Source organism: Arachis ipaensis, chromosome B10 (assembly GCF_059453495.1).
Source record: "Arachis ipaensis isolate K30076 ecotype BB chromosome B10, ASM5945349v1, whole genome shotgun sequence".
Classification (NCBI taxonomy): domain Eukaryota; kingdom Viridiplantae; phylum Streptophyta; class Magnoliopsida; order Fabales; family Fabaceae; genus Arachis; species Arachis ipaensis.
The window spans coordinates 15383200-15404107 of NC_142435.1; the positions used below are offsets into that span (position 1 = coordinate 15383200).

General features: G+C 37.4%; 1 protein-coding gene across 3 annotated transcripts; it reads left to right on the forward strand.

Annotated features, from left to right (window-relative positions):
• The first annotated feature begins 660 nt into the window (after positions 1–660).
• Positions 661–9397, forward strand: LOC107623601 (putative protein S-acyltransferase 22). Of its 3 annotated transcripts, XM_088506457.1 has the most exons (11): positions 719–1086; positions 1158–1271; positions 2493–2774; positions 2853–2921; positions 3000–3071; positions 3526–3654; positions 3959–4039; positions 4890–5078; positions 6100–6672; positions 7823–7831; positions 8954–9157. In XM_088506457.1, the coding sequence occupies exons 1-11, from the start codon at positions 958–960 to the stop codon at positions 9140–9142; spliced, it is 1836 nt and encodes a 611-aa protein (XP_088362583.1). In that variant the 5' UTR covers positions 719–957; the 3' UTR covers positions 9143–9157. The 3 variants fall into 3 exon arrangements, with proteins under 3 accessions (XP_016181417.1, XP_088362583.1, XP_016181418.2); XM_016325931.3 differs by lacking the exon at positions 7823–7831 and having other exon boundaries at positions 661–1086; positions 6100–6649; positions 8940–9397; XM_016325932.3 differs by lacking the exons at positions 7823–7831; positions 8954–9157 and having other exon boundaries at positions 6088–7007.
• Positions 9398–20908: the final 11511 nt, after the last annotated feature.

Consider the following 20908-nt stretch of genomic DNA (forward strand, 5'->3'; position numbering starts at 1 on the left):
AAGAGAACCTCAATTAGCACACAAATGAACCGAAATCAGTTCAAATTTAAACAAATAGTAAAAAAGACTCAATCATTAACAAAAACATATAGAATTTATTTCTGGATCCAAATGAACCTCAATTAAACTAAGAAATGAACTGAAATTACTTAAGGAATAAAAAATTTGGTCAATACTTATCAGCAGCATCAAGTGAACCTTAATTAATACACAAATGAATCGAAATAAATTAAGAAATGAAACAAAATTATTTAATGATAACATCAGAGAAAATCAAAACTAATAAAGATGTTTGTAAAATGTTGGTATTATTGGTTATGACAATAATAAAAGAAGAAAAGAAAAAAAAGAAGACGCAATATTGGAGAAGAAGAAAAAGAATCTGCATACGCGAATTTAGAAGAAAGAGGAGGTAATGTAAAAAGTTGTTATAATAACTTGGTTAGACTTAGTTAAATATTTTATTTGGATGTAGAATTTTATTGTTAGAATTATAGATTATTTTTCTATTATTTGAACTAGTTCATCAGCTATCATCGAGCCAAACTTAAACTTACAAAATAGACTCAATTATTAATAAACTGAGCCATAAACTAAATTTTTGTGAGCTAAACTTAAACTTGGTCTAATTCAACTCGACTCAACTCATTTCCGCCCTCCCCTTTAACCTTAGCCTTTCTCTTCGATGAATGGTGTTAAGATTTGTTTGTCTTTAAGTGAACCAAACAAACCTTGCTTCACTGTATACTCTTCTCAATAACAAGACCTCTCTCTCTCTCTCTCTCTGATCTCTCTCTCTCTCTCTCTCTCTCCCTGTTACATCTTTTTCTGCCAGCATTTCCCTTTGGTTCCTACCAACATGCCACTCCAACAAGTTAAAGTTCTTTTGTTGGTTCCGGAGTAAATCAGTAACTTTTCACTCCTTGGCTACTTGAAAACAAACTTAACGCGAAGCGAATGATAACAGTGCTCTATAGTTCTTTTTGTTTTCTGCATTTTGTGCTCTACATTTCTACATTCTTCATTTTCTTTAAAGAAGAAAAAATGAGGAAGCATGGATGGCAGCTACCTTATCATCCCCTCCAGGTAATCCTAAAGTTTTGATTTTCACTCTTTCTTTTGAAGAATCAATTCATGGTGTGTTTCTAAATGTGAAGGTGGTGGCTGTTGCTGTGTTTTTGGCTCTGGGGTTTGCATTCTATGTGTTCTTTGCACCTTTTGTTGGGAAGAAGATGTATCAGTATATTATTATGGGACTCTACACGCCACTGGTATATTTCAAATCTTTTCAACTTTAACTCCGTGGAAGTGATGAGATCTGTGATTACTGTTGCTGATTAATGTATCTGTGATATTGTCTACAATCTGGTTATTTTCATCATGATGCTGCCATGGACCTGTCTCCTGTCTCTATTCTTAATGGTTAATGGACGGCCTTTTTTGGTTGCTTGACTTCCCCCCCCCCCCCCCAAACAGAAATCAATTATCCTCACCCGATTATTAATTTGTTATTTATTACTATAACTTTCTTTTATTATTTATAATTTGAGTTGATCTGACTAGTTGCTTGTGAATCTTGTACTGTGTTTTTGTAAGAACTATGTTGGTGTTCGTATATGTTGGCAAACCTAGCAAAGTAGATATATATGTAAGGAAACTTCAAGATCAAATTAAACATTGTCTGAATTGTGCTTATCATATTCTTCTTTTTTGAATATTGATAATGCTAGCAACCCCACCCATTTTGGTGGGATATTGATGTCCTTTGTTGAAGTGATGTGCCTTAGTGGAAGCTACCTTGAAACTGCAATTTAAAGAAGGTGATGTTAAATTTCCTATAGCGTCATCATTCTGGTCAAATCTACAACTATTTAGTTTCTAAATCTGGACAACAACTCAAAACTTGGTTGACTGCTTGATGTCTGCAACTTGAGCAACTATGGATGATAGCGAAAACTCGATATCTTAGTTGTTACACAAGTTATTACTAATTCTTTAGGATTTTCTTGGACTTCTTTAGGGCTCAATGGTGTCGTTTGATCCCATCTAGTGGGATGAGGCTTTGTTATTGTAGTATTCTTTTTCAATATTTTAGAAGACATGGGAATCAGAAAGACTGAAATGGTTTAAATTATCAATAGTGCTATTTCTTCTGAAACTTAGCATTGACAGCTGCATCTTGCAAATGCTTTTGCTTGGAGGTGGTTGTAGATAATGTATAGGGTGCTCTCTTGGGGGTGTTCGGCATTGGCTTTCTAATATCAGAGGGCAGCTTGTATTGGAGTTCCATGAACATGGCAAACTAATAGAGCTAATTAGTTATAAAGATGTTTGGGGAAACTGATTCCATAATTAATATATATATATATATATATATATATTTGTAGAGCTTCTTGGTTTATCGAATTCTCCTCGAAACATGACTTTTATTGTCTTGTTTAAAATGCATGAAGGGCACTAACATTTTTCAGTAAAATATCATATCTTGCCAGATTACTTGTGTCTTTGGACTGTACACTTGGTGCACAGCAGCTGATCCAGCAGATCCAGGGGTATTTAGATCGAAAAGGTATCTTAAAATAGGAGGGGAATTGACTACGTCAATGCAGGACGCAAATGCTTCAATAGTTATTTCGGAACAGAAGGATGCATCATCACCTTCCTCGTCCTGTATCCTGTTGCTTTACTCTCCTTGTGCTTTTGTCTGCGGTTGCACTTCTGATCAACAAGCAAGTGAGGATGGAATATTCTATTGCAGTTTATGTGAAGTTGAGGTTTGTACAAGCATTTTAATTTTAATAAAAGCCTTGTTCCTCGAAGATTATTGATAATTCGCGAATAATGTTGTGCAGGTCTTCAAGTACAGCAAGCATTGCAGAGTTTGTGACAAATGTGTCGATCGCTTTGATCATCATTGCCGAGTACGATAATCTGATTTCTCTTTTCTTTGCACATCAGCTGATGTATTTCTGAAAATCCCTTGTTTTTGGATTTTGCAGTGGCTTAACAACTGCATTGGGAAAAGGAACTACAGAAAATTCTTCACCCTTATGGTTGCTGCTCTCCTCTTGGTATGAAATATCGTTCAGTCCCCTGCTATCATTTGCATGTTTAAACCTTGCATTATCATCATATAAGCTCCACTACTACTTACTAATCCAACTGCATTCAAATATGATTCTAACAAAGCACTTTAGTCCCTTGTTATTGAAGCTCAAACAGGAGATGTAATGTTAGTAAGCGTCACCACCAGATGAGTCTAACAAAGCACTTTGTATTTCTTGGAAACCAAGGAATTTGCCAACTGAGCTATATATTTGGTTTTGCCAGTTTCCTTTCACATCATTGTTCTCCCTATGTCAAAAGTTGAAATGTCCTGAGTCACTTAGTAATTGTAGGAAACAGCATGCCAGAACTTAAAAGAGAAACTGAAATCTAGCTTTTTTAGTTCCTAGTTATTTTCATTTTGATTAACTATTGACAGGCATATACATGGTTTGTGCTACCTTGGGGTTGAGATTGCAGCTTATTCTTCAGTGGTTGACGGGGATACTTGTGCTTATCTGCTCTTTTGTTGAGAAGAAGAAATTTTCAGTTGATATATCTTTGAAGTTGGGAAGCAGTTTCTCTCTTGTTCCCTTTGTTATTGTGGTGGTAAGCATTCTGCTTCAACCAGTTTTATACTGGTTTATGCATCTTTTGAATGCTGAATAACGGCTTGATTGGTCTCTGTTTTCATTTTGGGATTTTGTAAAGGAAAATATTCAGTATTTTTACTGTTTCCTTCTCAGAATCCTAAAACAAGATTCGCAGAAAAATGAAAACAGAAACCAATCAGCTCTTATAAGTTATTTGAATTCTTCCTTTCTTTGTCCCTTTATATTAGTGAATCTATGGAGCAAATGAACTTGATAAACGGCTGTGATTCTTACGCATGGTGAACTTCCACTTTTCACAGGCTGTTTGCACCATGTTGGCCATGACTGCTACCTTGCCTCTTGCTCAACTTTTCTTTTTTCATATTCTTCTCATAAAAAAGGTAAGCCTGACATTTGTTTGCCACGTGAGAATTCGTTTACGTTTTGCGTGAACCATTTATTTAATTTAAGTTGATAGGGGAGGTAAGATGCCTTCACATGCTATGCATCCCATTAGAGGCTTGAAGCTTGAAAAATACATGTCTATTTTTCACTGTGTTGGAATTAACTTTTATTTACAAGAGTGATGAAAGAAGGATCAAACTCTAGGCCATTCGCTAAAAGAGAATTTCGTACCAATCATGAATTATTTCCGCCCAAAACTTATCATCATTCTTATAATGGGCAGCTTGCATTATAAGGGAAAATAAATTGAAATGAAGATACGAGAAAGAGAGATCTAGATAGGAAATATAGGGGTACCAAGGGAGATTGATAGAACCAGCACTAGCAGAACTTGTAGATTTTATTGCTGCACAGGGATTGCCAATTAGCACTCCCTAGAAGATTCTACACAGTTGGAACTACCAACTCAGGGAGAGGAATTCTCTCCAGTTTCTAACAGAATTCACAGCAGAAAATGCCTAGTAAACTAAGCTAACTATAACCTAGCTATTTATAGGCAGTGAGGAATATGTCCAAATAAACTATCAGCCAGCTGGACCATGCTAACAACTCCTAAAACTGCCACTTAACTGCTACTTACCTCTCTTTTTGTAACACAGCTCAAACCTATTAGTAGTAGGCGCCTCTCTATCAGAGATCAATATATGGTTTTAGAAATAGAGGTGAATCTTGTTGAAATTCACCAAATCTGATGTGACCTGAGTGTGATTTGCCCTAAAATTATACTCCCTGAGCTCAGCGACTTTTATGTATTCTGAATTTTATGATTATTGTGATACAACTCAGGGAATTAGCACATACGATTACATCATAGCTTTGAGGGAGCATGAGCACGAGCAGCAAGGAGTTGGGGAACAGCGTAGTCCCCAAATGTCACCTGTTAGCTCGCTTACTGGACTGAGCAGTGCCAGCTCCTTTACTACTTTCCATCGAGGTGCATGGTGCACACCCCCACAGATGTTCCTTGAAGATCAGGTAACCTTTTTTCCCCACTATATCCCTTTAGTCCTGCTTTATATGTTACTCTATTTTCAAATTATGGTCCATTGTCAAAAACATTTTTCCACAAGTGTGTCTCTATGTAGAAAGTTGAAGGGGAGAGTGAGGAGTAGTGTATTGCAAGGGAGAGAATAAGTGGGAAAGTTGACTAAAGGTAATTTTGTAAAATACGATTTATTTTTGTAACTTCAATATTTCTCCATCATTTTCTTAAGAGTAAAGTATTATTTCCGTTCTCAACGTTTGGGCAAAATCCTAATTTGGTCCCTAACGTTTTAAACGTCCTAGTTCGGTCCCAAAAAATTTTAAATGGATTCAATGTTGTCTCACAGTTAAATTTGACATGAACAATTAGCATATTTAATAGTTAATATAATGTTCAATTTCAGTACGTAAATAAAATCGACCTACCAATAATCACTAATGTAAAAGCTTTTTCATTAATTATTCGAGTCAAATTTAACGGTGGGAAAATCATTTGAAATTTTTCGGTCCTGAAATAGGACGTTTGAAATGTTAGGGATTAAATTAGGATTTGGTTCAAACGTTGATAACCAAAATAATATTTTATCCTTTTCTTAATCTATGTGAACAGTAAAAATTGGATATAACTGAGGGTGCAAATAATTTTCTTTCTGTTTTTTTTTTTTTTTCCAGTAGGACCTCTGTAAAATGCCTTCAGATACTGGTGCTTAGGTATAATGTATGGTTTTGATGTGAAAATTTTGAATGGCATCATCTCACTGAACTTAGTTCTCGAAACTTTATTCTGAAAAAAAAACATCGCATTATAGTGACAAGTGATCAAGGGAAATAAAAAATATTAAAAGAACATGTAATAATACTATGCCAATTTTCGGTTGTTCATGATCAAGATCTGTATAGTTGAAAGCGAGATTCCTTTGATATTTGATTTTGATCAATATTATGTATTGGGAATAGTATAATTTATCGACTTCTCAAAATATATTATGGCATGTGATAGTGTGTTATGCAGTTTGATGTAGTGCCCCCAGAAACAGCTTCTGTAAGTTCACTTGGAAAGAAGACAATCAGAGAAGAGCCGGTTAAGAAAAAGAATCCTGGAGCAGTCAAGATTAGTCCGTGGACATTAGCACGATTAAATAGAGAGGAGGTAACTAAGGCTGCAGCTGAAGCAAGAAAGAAATCGAAAATTCTACAGGCAGTGGCAAGACACAATGACGCATTCAGGCTAGCATCCGACCGCAGTTTTGGTAGCAGTGGGCGACGAATGGTCCCCAGGATCGAGAACAATAGAAGGCGGCCAGGTAAACGGCTCCGCCTTCCGGCTGACTTGCCTTTGGAAGCCCTACCGAAAATCCCTGCCAATAGCATTGATAATGGCTTCAGTGGAACATCTAGTCTGGCGCCGCAGTTTGAAGCCTGGAGCATGTTTCAAGCAAGTCATGCAGTGTCGAGTTCAGCTGGGGTTGTTGCTTCTTCTCCTGAAAGCAGTTTAGACTCGCCTGATATTCACCCCTTTCGAGTGTCTGCATCTAGAGCTGAAGAAGCAAGCTGGACAGGCGGTCTTTCAGCCGCTGCTGCTGCTGTTAGGATTTGGTTGAATTAGTCCCACATTGCTCAGGATAGCAAATGGAGTGGGTGGCCTAGGCTATAAATATGAGGCTAAGTTCTCCATTTGTTTTTGCACCAGTCAGAAACACTTTAAGCTTGTATCTGATTTTTCTTTTCCTCTGTACTTTTTATTAGAGAGTGTTGTGAGGTGTAGTTAGATATTTGCTTTGAGAGAGTGTTGGTGTACTGGGGTGCCGGTGAGAGAAAGAAGTCTATGTGTTGTAACAATTTTCACATAGTGATATTCTCTGGTTGTCATTTGACAACGGCCGTGGTTTTTTCTCCGGTAATTGGAGTTTCCACGTTAAATTCTTGTGTTGTGATTGTGTTTATTTTATTTCTCTGTCAAAGGTGTTTTCTCAAGGGGGAATGGTGTATTATTCCCAACAAGTGGTATCAGAGCTTCGGTTCGGTGGGATTTATTCTTAGTATGCTCTGTGGTTGCAGCCTAGTCTGACCTTCCACATCAGAAAAGAATTTTGTCCTGTGGCTTGAGGTTGATCTTTGGTTGCTGTTGTTGTTGCTGGAAGGCAGTGTGACACTGTGAGAGTGCTGTTTGGAAAGGTTCTGGCTAAGGAAAGACTTGGTATTTAAGTGTGTCCATTGTGACCCACCTCTCTTTCCTGGGGACCCTTCCTAGTGCACGGTTGAGTTATACTATTCCAGTATACGGTTGCAACAATGTCAGGATATTCAAGTGCTGTGAAGCTTGAAATAGAGAAATTTGATGGAAGAATCAATTTTGGCTTGTGGCAAATACAAGTCAAGGATGTGTTGATACAATCAGGTTTGCACAAGGCGTTGAAGGAGAGGATCTCTGGTATGAAGGATGAAGAATGGGAGGAACTAGATTTGAGAGCTGCAAGTGCTATTCGCCTGTGTTTGGCTAAGAATGTTCTTGCAAATGTGCAAGGAATAAAAACAGCCAAGGAACTTTGGGATAAACTCGAAGGGTTGTATCAGTCAAAGGGCATCTCAAATCGGTTGTTATTGAAGGAGCAGTTCCATAATCTACGCATGGATCACAATGTGAAAATCTCCGACCATCTTAGTGCTATCAATGGTATTGTCTCTGAATTAGAGGCAATTGGAGTGAAAATTGATGATGAAGATAAGGCACTAAGGCTCATATTGTCTCTTCCCTCTTCCTATGAGTATATCAAACCTGTTTTAATGTATGGGAAGGAAACTCTGAATTTTGAAGAAGTTGCCAGTAAGCTCATTGCTGAAGAAAGAAGAATGAAAAATGAGGGTAGCACTTCATCAGATTTGGCGCTTGTAGCTAGAAGTGACAATTATGGAAAAGGAAATCGTGGAAGGAGTGTAACATGCTGGAAATGTGGAAAGTCTGGGCATGTAAAGAGAAATTGTCCAGGTAATGCGGTTTCAGAAAAAGACTCTCAATCTGATACTTGTAATATTGCTCTCTCTATGAGAGAAGATGATGTTCTCTAGAAGACAAGAAGTATCCTCATGGTATTACCGCACTGCCATGGATAAGGATAAGTTGTGGCAAGCGGGTCCACAATTGCACACGGGCATTGGTTGGCGTTGAGATGCAAGGTGTGTGGCGGAGTTAGGTCGATGGCTGAAGAACTTCCAGGAAAAGCCAATTTGGAAGTTGCACCATGAATTTTCAGCAAGGTTTCGATCTGTACCAAGGTGAAATGCTTGGAGTGGTCTAATTCCAAGTGAGTATACTTTCATGGTGGAGTATGATAGTTCTCTGAACTATGATTGTCGGTATAGACAATGGCAGCAAAGAATTGTCGGTGTTGACAATGGAAGCTGAAGATGTGTGACTATTTCAATCAAGGTGGAGATTGTTAGGATTTGGTTGAATTAGTCCCACATTGCTCAGGATAGCAAATGGAGTGGGTGGCCTAGGCTATAAATATGAGGCTAAGTTCTCCATTTGTTTTTGCACCAGTCAGAAACACTTTAAGCTTGTATCTGATTTTTCTTTTCCTCTGTACTTTTTATTAGAGAGTGTTGTGAGGTGTAGTTAGATATTTGCTTTGAGAGAGTGTTGGTGTACTGGGGTGCCGGTGAGAGAAAGAAGTCTATGTGTTGTAACAATTTTCACATAGTGATATTCTCTGGTTGTCATTTGACAACGGCCGTGGTTTTTTCTCCGGTAATTGGAGTTTCCACGTTAAATTCTTGTGTTGTGATTGTGTTTATTTTATTTCTCTGTCAAAGGTGTTTTCTCAAGGGGGAATGGTGTATTATTCCCAACAGCTGCTAATCTGAAGGAAATCCCATTCTCAAGGTCAACTAGTGATGGGTACGAGGCATCCGGTGGCGAAGATAGTGACCGAGTTCCCACGAGGTTTGTTCAGAGATCTGCAAATTGGACTAATCTTGTCTGCAGGGCCGATCAAGATGAGAAACCTTTTGAGCTGAAATCCTCATCCACTTTGGTTCATAATAGAAAATTGTGATCAATTTGGATGATACTTGGACAAATATATTGTTTTGATTAATTTGAATGTGAACTGTTCATTTTTTGATTTGTGAGCCCAAAAAGAAAATGTACTAAAATTGAACATCCCTTAAAATTCCTCACTTGAGTTTGAGTTTGTTACCCCTCAATTAAAAAGTTTTGGAGGTGGGCTTTGATGCTGGAGATCAACTCCAGGATCTTTGTACAAAGTTTTAGGTCATAGTAAATTATTGAGGTTGAGCTTCCTATAAAATATTGTTGGTTGTGCTCTTTATTTTTCCCTTGACAAAAGTTCTTAGCACCTGAATTGGTTTGAAGGGAAATGATTTCTGCATCCTCATTTCCAACTTGGGTAGAAACATATACATGTACATACTGAATGTGTCCAATTGCTGACTCAACAGTGGCTGAATGTACATACTAACCGGATTGCATAAATATGAACTAAGCAACTAGTTTGTCAGATCAATATTCTTAAAGTTGGAGAAAAAATGTTAATGATTCCCAACTTGTTTATCAAATTCTTGAACTAGGTAGGTTGTATCGGCTTAGTTAAGACATACTTAATGTGTTGATTTCACATGCACCAATTTCACCGTCCCATCTTGCACCTTTAACGAGAAAACTGGTAATCCATTTCAATATATTTTATGCGGTCGTGGAAAGTAGGATTCTCGGCAATGTGAATGGATGTGTTTCTGTCACAAAAAATTAAGGAAGGATCCACCAGTACCTTAAAATCAGTCAGCAGCCTCATACTCCAAACTACTTTAGCAGTGACAATGGCAGGAGCTCCGTATTCAGCCTCAGTCGTGGATTTGGACACTGTATCCTGCTTCTTCAACTTCCAAGAAATCAAGGAATCTCCAAGAAAAAATGCAGTAAACTATGGTGGAACACCGCGTTTCTGCATAGCTTCCCCAATCAGTATCACCATGTTGCCTTCAAGGACAGGGAAGATGAGGTAGAAAATAATAAGCCTTGTTTAGGTGCACCTTTCAAATACCTCAAGACATGATGGACAACATCCAAATGAGGAGTTCTAGGTGCTAACATATACTGGCTTAATTTGTTCACAACAAAGCATATCAGGTCTAGAGATTGTAAGGTAGAGTAATCTACCAATCAACCTTCGATACTACCCTGAATCTTCAAGTAAATTACCATCAGAAGCATTGAGTTTCACATTCGAGTTTGATAAATCCCTATTTTATGGAAATTTTTTGCTTGAAAAGAGTGGATTTTATCAACTTATCTTGCACTTATTCATTAAAAATGCATAATTTTATAAATTTCTCCTAATTATGGTTGATGGTGAGAAACATGCTTTTATGCTTGAAAATTGCTAAATTTAATTCATTTTTATCCCATTCGATTCCTTGATGTGTTTGTTTGAGTGATTGAAGGTTTACAAGGCAAGAATGATTTGAAGAAATGGAGAAAAAGGCATGCAAAAGTGGAGAATTCATGAAAAAATGAAAATTGGAGATTTTCATAGTTGTGCGTATGCATGGTAGATGCGTACGCATGACCCCAATCTCGTGCCTCATTTAAAATGGCATGTGACTTGCGATTTTGGGCCCAATTTTGGCGCAATCTAACTCATTTCTGATGCATATGGAGGCAAGAATGCAAGGGGATCAATCAAGTAGTGTAGGAAGTAGAGTAGGAAGTTTTTTAGAATCATGTTTTAGGTAGAATTCTAGAGAGAGAAGAATTCTTGTTTAGGATTTAGGATTTTTAGTTAGTTTCTTCTTAGATTTAGGTAGGGTGTACATGGCTCGGCCCGTCCCAAAGACCCGGCCCGGGCTTGAACACTTTAGGGGCTAGTTTAGTGTGACTTCATCGGGTTTAGGGTCGAGTAAGGGTCTCAAAAATAGATCCGGTCATTATTTCGGGTCAGGTCCGAGCCATAGCTCGGGTCACCCGAATTCGGCCCGGTGGCCTGATCATCATAGACAATTAATATTTTGTGTTATTAGTGATAGATTATGGCTATTCTTATGTGGAATTTAAATATTATAAACCTTAATATTTTGTATTATTAGTCATTATAAGATTATAAGTTAATGTTTTATGTTTAAAATGCATAAGACTTTAGACTAATGCATAATATTGTGTTATTTGTATTGATTTAAATACTTAGTGTTATTAGACAATATTAGTATTGATTATGGTTATACTTTAATTTTAGAGAAGGGTTGGTTCTTGTTATATTTTTTTAAGTGAATTTCACTATGTGAATTGTGAAATAATGGTTAGAGATTAGGTGATTTTTACATGCTAAAGACCCGGTTTTCACCCGGTTTTCCCCCAGCCCGAAGGTGCATAGGTTTCATCGGGTCTAGGATCGGGTTAGGGTCTAAAAATTAGGCCTGGTCTATATTTCGAGCCGGGTCTGGGTAAAACCGAACCCGGTGTGGCCCGGCCATGTACACCCCTAGATTTAGGTTTTAATTCTTGTTTTAGTGTAGTTTGCTTTATATTTTCATGTTCTAAAATCTTAATTTGCCTAGTTTTACTTGTTAGTTTCTTTAATTTTGTTAATTTTGGTTTATGAACACTTGTTGAATTCCAATTTCCTTTTAATGCAATTTGATGTTTTTATATTTATTGATATTTGCTTAACTTGTTATTATTGCTTTCTTGCTTTGATTAGTTATATATCTGTATTATTTTTTGTAATTTACCATGTTTTACTTTTATGTCTTCCAAGTGTTTGCCAAAATGCCTTCCATAGTTTTAGAATAGAATTTTGCATTCTTGGCTTGGAATGGAGGACTTAGATGACCTTGGGTCATTGATGTCCAATATGGATTGGTAATTTAGGTTGTTAGTTGGTTTTGTTTCCACTGACGCTAGTCTTTCACTAAGTTTAATTAGTGAGTTGGCTAAGACTTGTGAATTAAGATCAATTATGCTTATTTGATTTTCTCCCGATGTTTGGGGATGACGAAGTGGGATTAACTCTTCTTAATTACCATGTTTGTGGTCAAGGACTATGATAGGAAACTTGACTCTCAATTCTTGCCAAGATGCCCTTTTAGCACTTGAATTTCTTTGTTTGCTCTTCACTTTCTTGCCATTTAATTTTTTGTCAATTGCTTTTAAAACTTCTTTTTCAATGATATGCACACCTCACTGCAATTCCTTTGAGAGATGACCCGGGATTGGAAACTCCAAATTTTTATTGATTTGAATTCGTGACAAATAACTAAACTCTGATACAGGTCATTTGTTAGTTTGGAACTATACTGTTGACGAAGTAATTCTTTTTCTGAGAAATTCTGAACCGATGTTTAGCTTGCGTCAACATCCAATGGCAATGATGCAGGTTTACAATCTGAGAATCTGATATCCTCAAGCAAAGATAAAGCTTAATTTCTCTGAGATAAGCAGATTCCATCCTTGGATTTTGCAATCACCAAGAAAATATTTGAGAGGTCCTATCACCTTGAGCTTGAACAGATTCTGCAGTGTCTGCTGAGTATGTGTTATGGCAACATCAAGCTTACTTGCCACTATTATGTCGTCAACATAAACTAGAACCATAACAAGGCTATCACCATTGCCTTTGTGAAACAAAGAATAATATGATTTTGACTGAATAAAACCTACACCAGTCAAGGCAGTGAAAAATGTAGTGAACCATTTCCTTGATGCTTGTCGTAGGCCATAGATAGACCTATTCAATTTGCAAACCAGCTTTCCTTCTTGCTCTCCCTTGCTGTGATAACCCTGAGGCAACTTCATATACACGTCTTCATCGAGATTGTCCAGCTTCAACAGCTTCCAATTTTTCACTACAGCAATAGCAAGAAGCAGTTGCACAGTGGTGAGCTTGGCAACCGGCAAGAACATATCTTTGTAGTCCACTCCAGCTTGTTGAGTAGTTTCACGTGCAACTAAACAGGCCTTACATCTATCCACAGAGCCATCTTTCTTCCTCTTTACCTTGTAAACCCATCTTCAAATGATGAAGTGTTTATCTTTAAGGAGTGGAACCATATCCCAAGTATTGTTATTTTCCATGGCCTACAGCTTCTCGGCCATGGCCTGCTACCATTGGGGATATCTATGCTGGTTGGTTTGGCAAGTGCACCAAATCGCTTCAAGTAATACAACGATAAGTGGATATCATTCCCACGAGTATTAAAAGGTTGGGAAAAAATGTTTAATTGAACCTCTAATTAGACTAACAAAACTATTGCAAGGAGTAGGAACTGAACGTAAAGCAATAATAATAATGTATGCAAAACTTACGAATAATGAGAGAAATAGATAATTAATGGAGATGTTAAGGTTTTAAAGATATTTAAACAATAACGAAACTAGAATCGATGTCTATTAACATTGTTAATCAGGTAGCTTGTGCCTTTATTCATTGGGCCCCAACTAAGTGCAACTAGTTTTCTATCTGTTATGTCATTTAGATGTACTCTGATATATTCTCTGAACTAATGTGAAAAATTATTCAATGATGTATTAAGATTTGTTTCTTGGAATAACCTATGATACAATAGGATAAATAAGGAAATTTCAGTATACTGAAGTTTTGATTAGATGAAGAAGCTATTATCTTACTAATTGGAATATTTACAAAGACTTAAAAAACTCACCTCAGATAGGGTGAAACTTGGTCACAGTTAAACAACACATGCAGATGTTCGACATTGATTTTCTTTTTCTCTAACCAATATTCACTACCCATGCCCATTGTAACTCCTTCCATAATAAATATTGGATAGGTTGATCCACTTGATGAGGATTCTCCCCTCTCATCATTCCTTCCAATTCTTGTTCTACATGACTTAACATGAGGCTCAAAATAAAAGAAGCAAAATGTGGATGTTTCTTTTGCTAGGAATGCTTTACAGCTCGATCCGAGCTCTATTTTTCATGATATGCTTGAATGATCCAATTATCCTCTCAAAAGAGTACATCCACCTAAATTGGACTGACCAACATATTCTTGCTTTGTATGGTAGATGGATTGCTAAGTGTTCCATAATATCAAAAAAATCTTGGAGTGAATATCCTCTCTAACTTACAAAGTATGATGAGAATGCTATTCTTCAAGACTGTGAGATCATTAATGCTAAATTTCGCAGCACATAACTCCCAAAAGAACTCACTTATTTCTGTGTGAGATTTTCAAATATTGGTAGGAAGTTCTTTGAACGTGACAAGAGCGTCCTACCTTGTGAAACATTTGCACACTTACCTAAGTTAGAGTTGTAATCATCAGGAAACCTCAATCCCCTAATCCACTTATAAATATTTTGTCTTTGGTCTTTCGTTAGAGAGAACATCACCTTTGGTTTAGCCTGCTGGCCATTCTCAAGTCTCTTTAAGTTCAGATATGGCCACCTGCAAATGTCTACCAAGTCTAACATTTCCTTATCGTTATCTTTTGTTTGCTCATCGTCCATTACCGTGTGCATGATATTATCAAACACGTTTTTTCAATGTGCATCACGTTAAGATAATGACGAACTAAGTTGTCTTTCTAATAATACAACTCCTAAAATATACTCTGTTTTGTCCAATTATGCTTCTTGCCATATCCCGGAGGTCTCAACCTTATCCCGTTATTGACGATCCTTGAGATTCTACTAACACGATGCCAAACTTGCAAATCACTCAATCTCATGGGTGCCTCTTCTTGTTCAGTTTTATTCTTCCTAAACGAGTCCTTATGGTACCGAAAAGGATGATCAATACCGAGGAACATTCGATGACAATCAAACCACGAATTCTTATCCATATTCGTCAGCCAAAATGCCTTTGTATCCTCCATACAAATGGGACGCGATATTCGACTCTGAGTGGACCAACCTGATAACATCTCTTATGCAGGAAAGTCATTAATGGTCCATATTAACGCAACATACAATTGGAAGTTTGTCTTCGTTGAAATATTACACTTTTCTACACCATGAATCCACAACTTCATCAACTCATCCACCAAGTTAAGGGTTGCAAAAAGACATCATTTTGTCCTTTGGGTTTCTTGGACCAGGTATGATACAAGTTAGGAACATGTATGGGTCTTTCATGCACATTTCGGGAAGTAAGTTATAAGGAGTCACCACAACGGGCTAACAAGAGTACGTGTTACAAAAAATTAGAGCTCGGTACAAACTCGTCAGAGCACAAAGCTAATCTAACGTTTCTAGGCTCGCTCGCAAATGTAGGGTGGACCTGATCAAAGTGCTTCCAAGCATCTCTGTCTGACGGGTGCGTCATAAAACCATCATCTCTCTTGTTATTACTATGTTAGGTCGTGCGAGAGGCTGAACTCCTTGATGCATTTAATTGTTTTAGCCTAGGGATTAGGAATAAGTAGTGCATCCATTTATTTGAAACTCTCTTTACTCGTCGTTTACCAATTCGTTCTCTCTCAACTTGAAATCTCAGTGCATCACAAAATCTACAAGCAATTTGGTCTATGTCCCCTTTGCGATATAGCATACAACTATTCAAACAACAATCAATTTTCACCGAATTTAGACCTAATTTTGAAACTAACTTCTTTGCTTTGTAGTGGCTTCGGGAGATGTTAGTAGTCTTGACAGATACTAATTCATTGCAAAGGGTAGTCCACTTATCAAAAGACTCTTGGGTATGATTTGAGTTAGACTTAATATTCATCATTCTAACACATGTAGAAAATTTTGAAGGAACGCACCCCTCAAACAAAGATTTTGCGACAGATGCTAACAGATGATAAAATCTCTTTTCTGCCAGGTTAGGCTCTTGTTCAACATCTTCCATATCGGTAACACCAATTGCATCAAACACCATCTCGTTGTATCTCTCTTGGTTAACTTCCCAATTTATTTTTTCTATGTTTAGTTCTCTATGCACCCGAACTCTCGTTGATCAACCCTCAGACCTATTGGAATTCGAGACAGACCAGTTAAACCCCTACTCATCCACTTATTCGTTTTTGTCCACATCCAATACCTATCCTTGAACCCATTACAGTAGAGGAGAGTGTTATATCCGAAGAACCTAATCACTTAGTCAGCCGACACTTATAGCATGGACACCTAAATACCCCTTGAGACCTAAATGCTTGCATGTTGAAGGCATATGCAACAAAATCGTCAACTCCCATAAAGAACTCAGGTTTTAAACACTCCCGTAACCGTTATCCCTATCATTCATCCACAGACGATGACTTGGAATAATTTTACAACAAACACCCTAGAATTCAACCAACAATACAAATTATTAAAATTTTTAAAAAATTCGACAAAGTTTCTTCTATAGTTAGAATCTCCCACCAAATTCAATTATCATTTTCTCATGAACCAAAATTGTTTTAAACAATTTAAACAAAAATTTGACAGAACTTCTCCTTAATTCAGAGACATCCACCGAATAAATTTATCGCATTTCACATAGGAAACAGCTGCAAGCATAAATTAGAACAAACACGCATCCAATGAAATATCAAATCCTATAACTCCACATTTTTCAACAAACAAGGATTTCGAGAAAGTGCCACTACGCTTTTCCCATTTCTGTCATAAAACTCTATCCTAGAAAAAGTAAGTCTGATATTAAATTTAAACAATTCATTATATTCAAAGATATAGAAACCAACCTAGAATATGACTGCACAGACTACGAAAGAAGTGAACTCCAATTGATCTCAGAGAGAATAACACTGTCCTAATAAAAAAGATAACTTATTAAATTCACAAGGTGAAACTAATTCAAAACTATTTTAAAAGGAATAAGTAAAACTCAATATTGCAATTAATTAAAACCTAATTCTAATTTCACCAAATTAACAGCAAACATAACAAAAATAAACGATATAAATTCAATACAATTGAAAGAAACTCATTCGCTAAACTTAAATAAAATCTTCCAACAGCTCAAGCACTCTTAATATTCAAATAAAATCTTCTAATAGCACAAGCACTCTTAATTTCATCCTACTTAACCTATTGTAATATTATTTAATTTCTAATTACACTAAATTAATATAACAAGTCCTAATCACACTCTTTAATCAATAATTTAATAAAGTACCTAGCAAAATCGTAAACTCACAAAAAAATCTGGAAAAATAAAAAACTATAGAAAAAAAATCCTCTGATGGTGGCTATAAGATAGTGAAAGCGTGGTGGTGATAGGAGGTGGCTGATGAATGGATTTTTGACGGTTTAGAATTTCACAAATGAAATCTCGTTGAAGTATAGTCTCTAAACCAACAATAATCCTTTCATGCAAAAATTTGTTTGTCACAAGTACAAACCCCTAAAATCTATAAACCGAAGTATTTAAACCTCGGGTCGTCTCTCAAAGGACTTGCAAGGTAGTGTTCTTGTTATTGGTTATGGACTTGTTTATTTTGGGGTTTTGGATGAGGAATGTGAATAGTAAATGGTAGGAAAACTTTATTCACAAAATGGTCTTGGCAAGGTTTGGTTGTCAAGGGTCTTCATCATTATCACTAGCCACAAGTATGGTAGTTGCAAGGATTAATCCCACTTAGTCATCCTTAAATCGATTAACAAAGGAAAGTCAAGTGAGTTATATCAATCCTAGTCCATAAGTCCTAGCTTTCCACTAATTGGATTAATGAAGGCTAGAGTTAACGGCTATCAACTATCAATCAATTGGACACTAGTGACTCAAGAAATCCTAAGTTACCTTCTCAAGCCAAGAACATAAAATTCTAGTCTAAAATTCTTCCAAGCATTTAATCAAACACTTGGAAGGCACAAAAGAAAAGTATAGTCAATCACAACAAGAATGAATTCTAACTACAATTGAATGTAAAGAATTAACAACAACAATCAAGGAAATCACAATTATCATGAATTACCTCAAATTGCATTATTGAAAGAAAATAAAGAGAACAAGAGTATCATGATTACAAAACCTAGAAACAAAATAAGAGAAATTACAACAAGAGAATAGAGATAGAGAGAAGAACCAAAGTGTAGCAATCATCAATTGAAGGTAGAAGTAGAAGGAGACTTGAATTAAACCTAGAACTATGAGATCCTAATCTAACCCTAATTCCTAATCCTAATTCTAGAGAGAAGAGAGAGCTTCTCTCTCTAACTCTAACTACTTCTAAAACTAAACTATGACTAATGATTAAAAGTAAAAGTAAAGTATGAAAAGTATGTTGATTCCCCTTCAATCCTTGGCTTAAATAGCATCAGAAATGAGTTGGATTGGGCCCACAAGGCTTCTAAAATCGCTGGCCACGTTTGCATTAAGTGGGTCATGTGCCACCATCGGCGCGTCCGTGTACCGTGCGCGTGCGCGCCCCTATGCGCGATGCAACTATGGCAAATCTTATATCGTTTCGAAGCCCCGGATGTTAGCTTTCCAACCCAACTGGAACCGCATCATTTGGACCTCTGTAGCTCAAGTTATGGTCAATTAAGTGCGAAGAGGTCAGGCTTGACAGCTTTTTGGTTCCATCATTTCTTCATGAGTTCTCAAACTTTACATGCTTTTTCTTCATTCCCTTAATCCAATCTTTGCCTCCTAAATCTGAAATCACTTAACAAACATATCGAGGCATCTAATAGAATCAAGGTGGATTAAATTTAGCTATTTTAAGTCCTAAAAAGCATGTTTTCACTCTTAAGCACAATTAAGGGAGAAGTTATAAAATCATGCTATTTCATTGAATAAATGTGGGTAAAAGTTGATAAAATCCCCAAAAATCAATACAAGATAAACCCTACAAATGGAGTTTGTCAGTGGCAGTGATGGCGACAAGGTGACAAACTCCGATGGCAACGGATACCAACAGTGGCAACGACGGTGATAGCTCCAGCAGCAGTGAAGACGACATGCAGCGGCGGCGACGAAGGCAGTGGTGGCTCCGGGTGATGACGATTGGCGGCAGCTTCAATGGAGCAGCGACAGAGAGATGAGAGACAGAGAGACGAGAGACAGAAGCAGAGAAGAGAGAGAGAGAGAGAGTTCACAGAAGTGGAGGGGGAAGAATTTCGCGTTTGAATTTTACCCCAATTTTATTGTCGGATTTATCGACAGAAACATCCGTCGGTAAAGTATACGTCGTTGCCTAAATGCCGTATCTCACTAAACCCTGTTACCGGCAGAAATTTTTAACAAAAAATTCGACGCTAAATGTGGCGCTAATAAAATAAATTTTCGCGCCTCTAATTACCATCGAATTTAGTGACAGAATTTCTAATCCGATGGTAACTTATTAGAGGGATGAATTTTTACTCATAACCATCGGAAAAATCCGACCCTAAATTCATCGATAACGGTCGTCGCTAAATCCAACAGTATCTGGCTTTTTTCTTGTAGTGAAAAAGGTATGCTTAAAAACGAAGTAAGAATGCTATTTGTACTTTTACTATGTACCTAGAGCAAGTAGTGTTGGTTTAGAGAACTTGTTATCTGAAGAGGGAGAGCTATTGAGTTTGCATGGAGGTTTCTGAAAATAGGGCTTTGGCTTGATGCAATGGTTTTGAGAAAAAGGTGGAGTGAAGGGTAGTTGTTGAAGGGGTATCAGAGTAGAGGAACAAGTGTTGGGTAGTATCTTTGAAAATACCTGTTGTTGTTGTTGTTGAGGAATCCAAGGTGAATTGAGTAGTGTAGAAGATGATGATACTGTAGCTGCTAATGGTAGTTATAGTGATGGTGGTGGTGATAATGATGATGGTGATGGTGGTGTTCATGAGAGTTTGGTCCATTCCTGAAGGTTCTTCTTTTGGAGTAGAGTTTTTGGTTAGCATTGATGGTGGAATCTTCTGTCTCTTCTATGGCTTTTGATTCAAAAAATAGAGAAATGAAAGTTTGCTTTGTGTGTGTCTGTGTGTTTTTTTCTTTTTCCCGAGGTTATATAAAAGAGAGAAAGAGAAACGGTTCCGCTAGAGAACCAACTAGGGAGAAGCCAACTTGAACCAATTAGTTGAAAAACAGGTCTGTTACAAAACAAAACAAAAAATCTACCTACTACCCTAATTTTCAAATTTCAAAATTGGAAATAAAAGGAGGTTGGCTTAATTGGCTTATAATGGAGTTGACTTCTTAGATTTTTTCAGAGAGAAATAATAAGTGTGGTGAGAGCAATGTTCTAAAAGCTGGACCCGCCGCTGGTCGAACCGGTTCAACCGGGAACCGGAGAAAAAAATGGTCCGATCCTCCTCCTTAAACTGCCATTTACAAAACTGCCTAAAAACTGCTGCCAGTCGATTGGACCGGACCGAAAACTGACCGGTTCATATGAAACGTCGTCGTTTTGGTTAATTTAAAAAAAAAACAAAAACCACACCCCCACGCGAGTTAACCCCCCCACCCCACCAAACCTCCTTCGAAAGAGAAAGACACCCAACAAGCCCTAGCTCCTACCCAAACGGCCACACCTTCCCTTCCCCTGAACGGAATCGTCACTGCCGTCCGTGGTTGTTGGCGTCTCTGCGGCCTCCTCCTTCCCCTGTCCCAATCCCATATGGCCAACCTTCTGTTCTAGCTCTACGTCATCCATTCCCTAGGTGGTGTTGAGGCCTCCAGCTGCTGCGCCGTGGTGTCACCGTCGCGTCTTCGTCGTCTCGCCGTCGTCTTCCTACCGTCAGTGGAAGGTAAGCAACACTGTGCTTTATTGATTTCTGTCGAGTGTTACTCTGTTTCACTTTCAGGGTTTTAAGGTTGATTTTGTGATTATGCTGCCGCTGTTGTTGAGGGTCTTGTTATGTTGTTGTTGTTGTTGTTGTTAGGTTGCTATTATGCTATTGTTGTTGTTGTT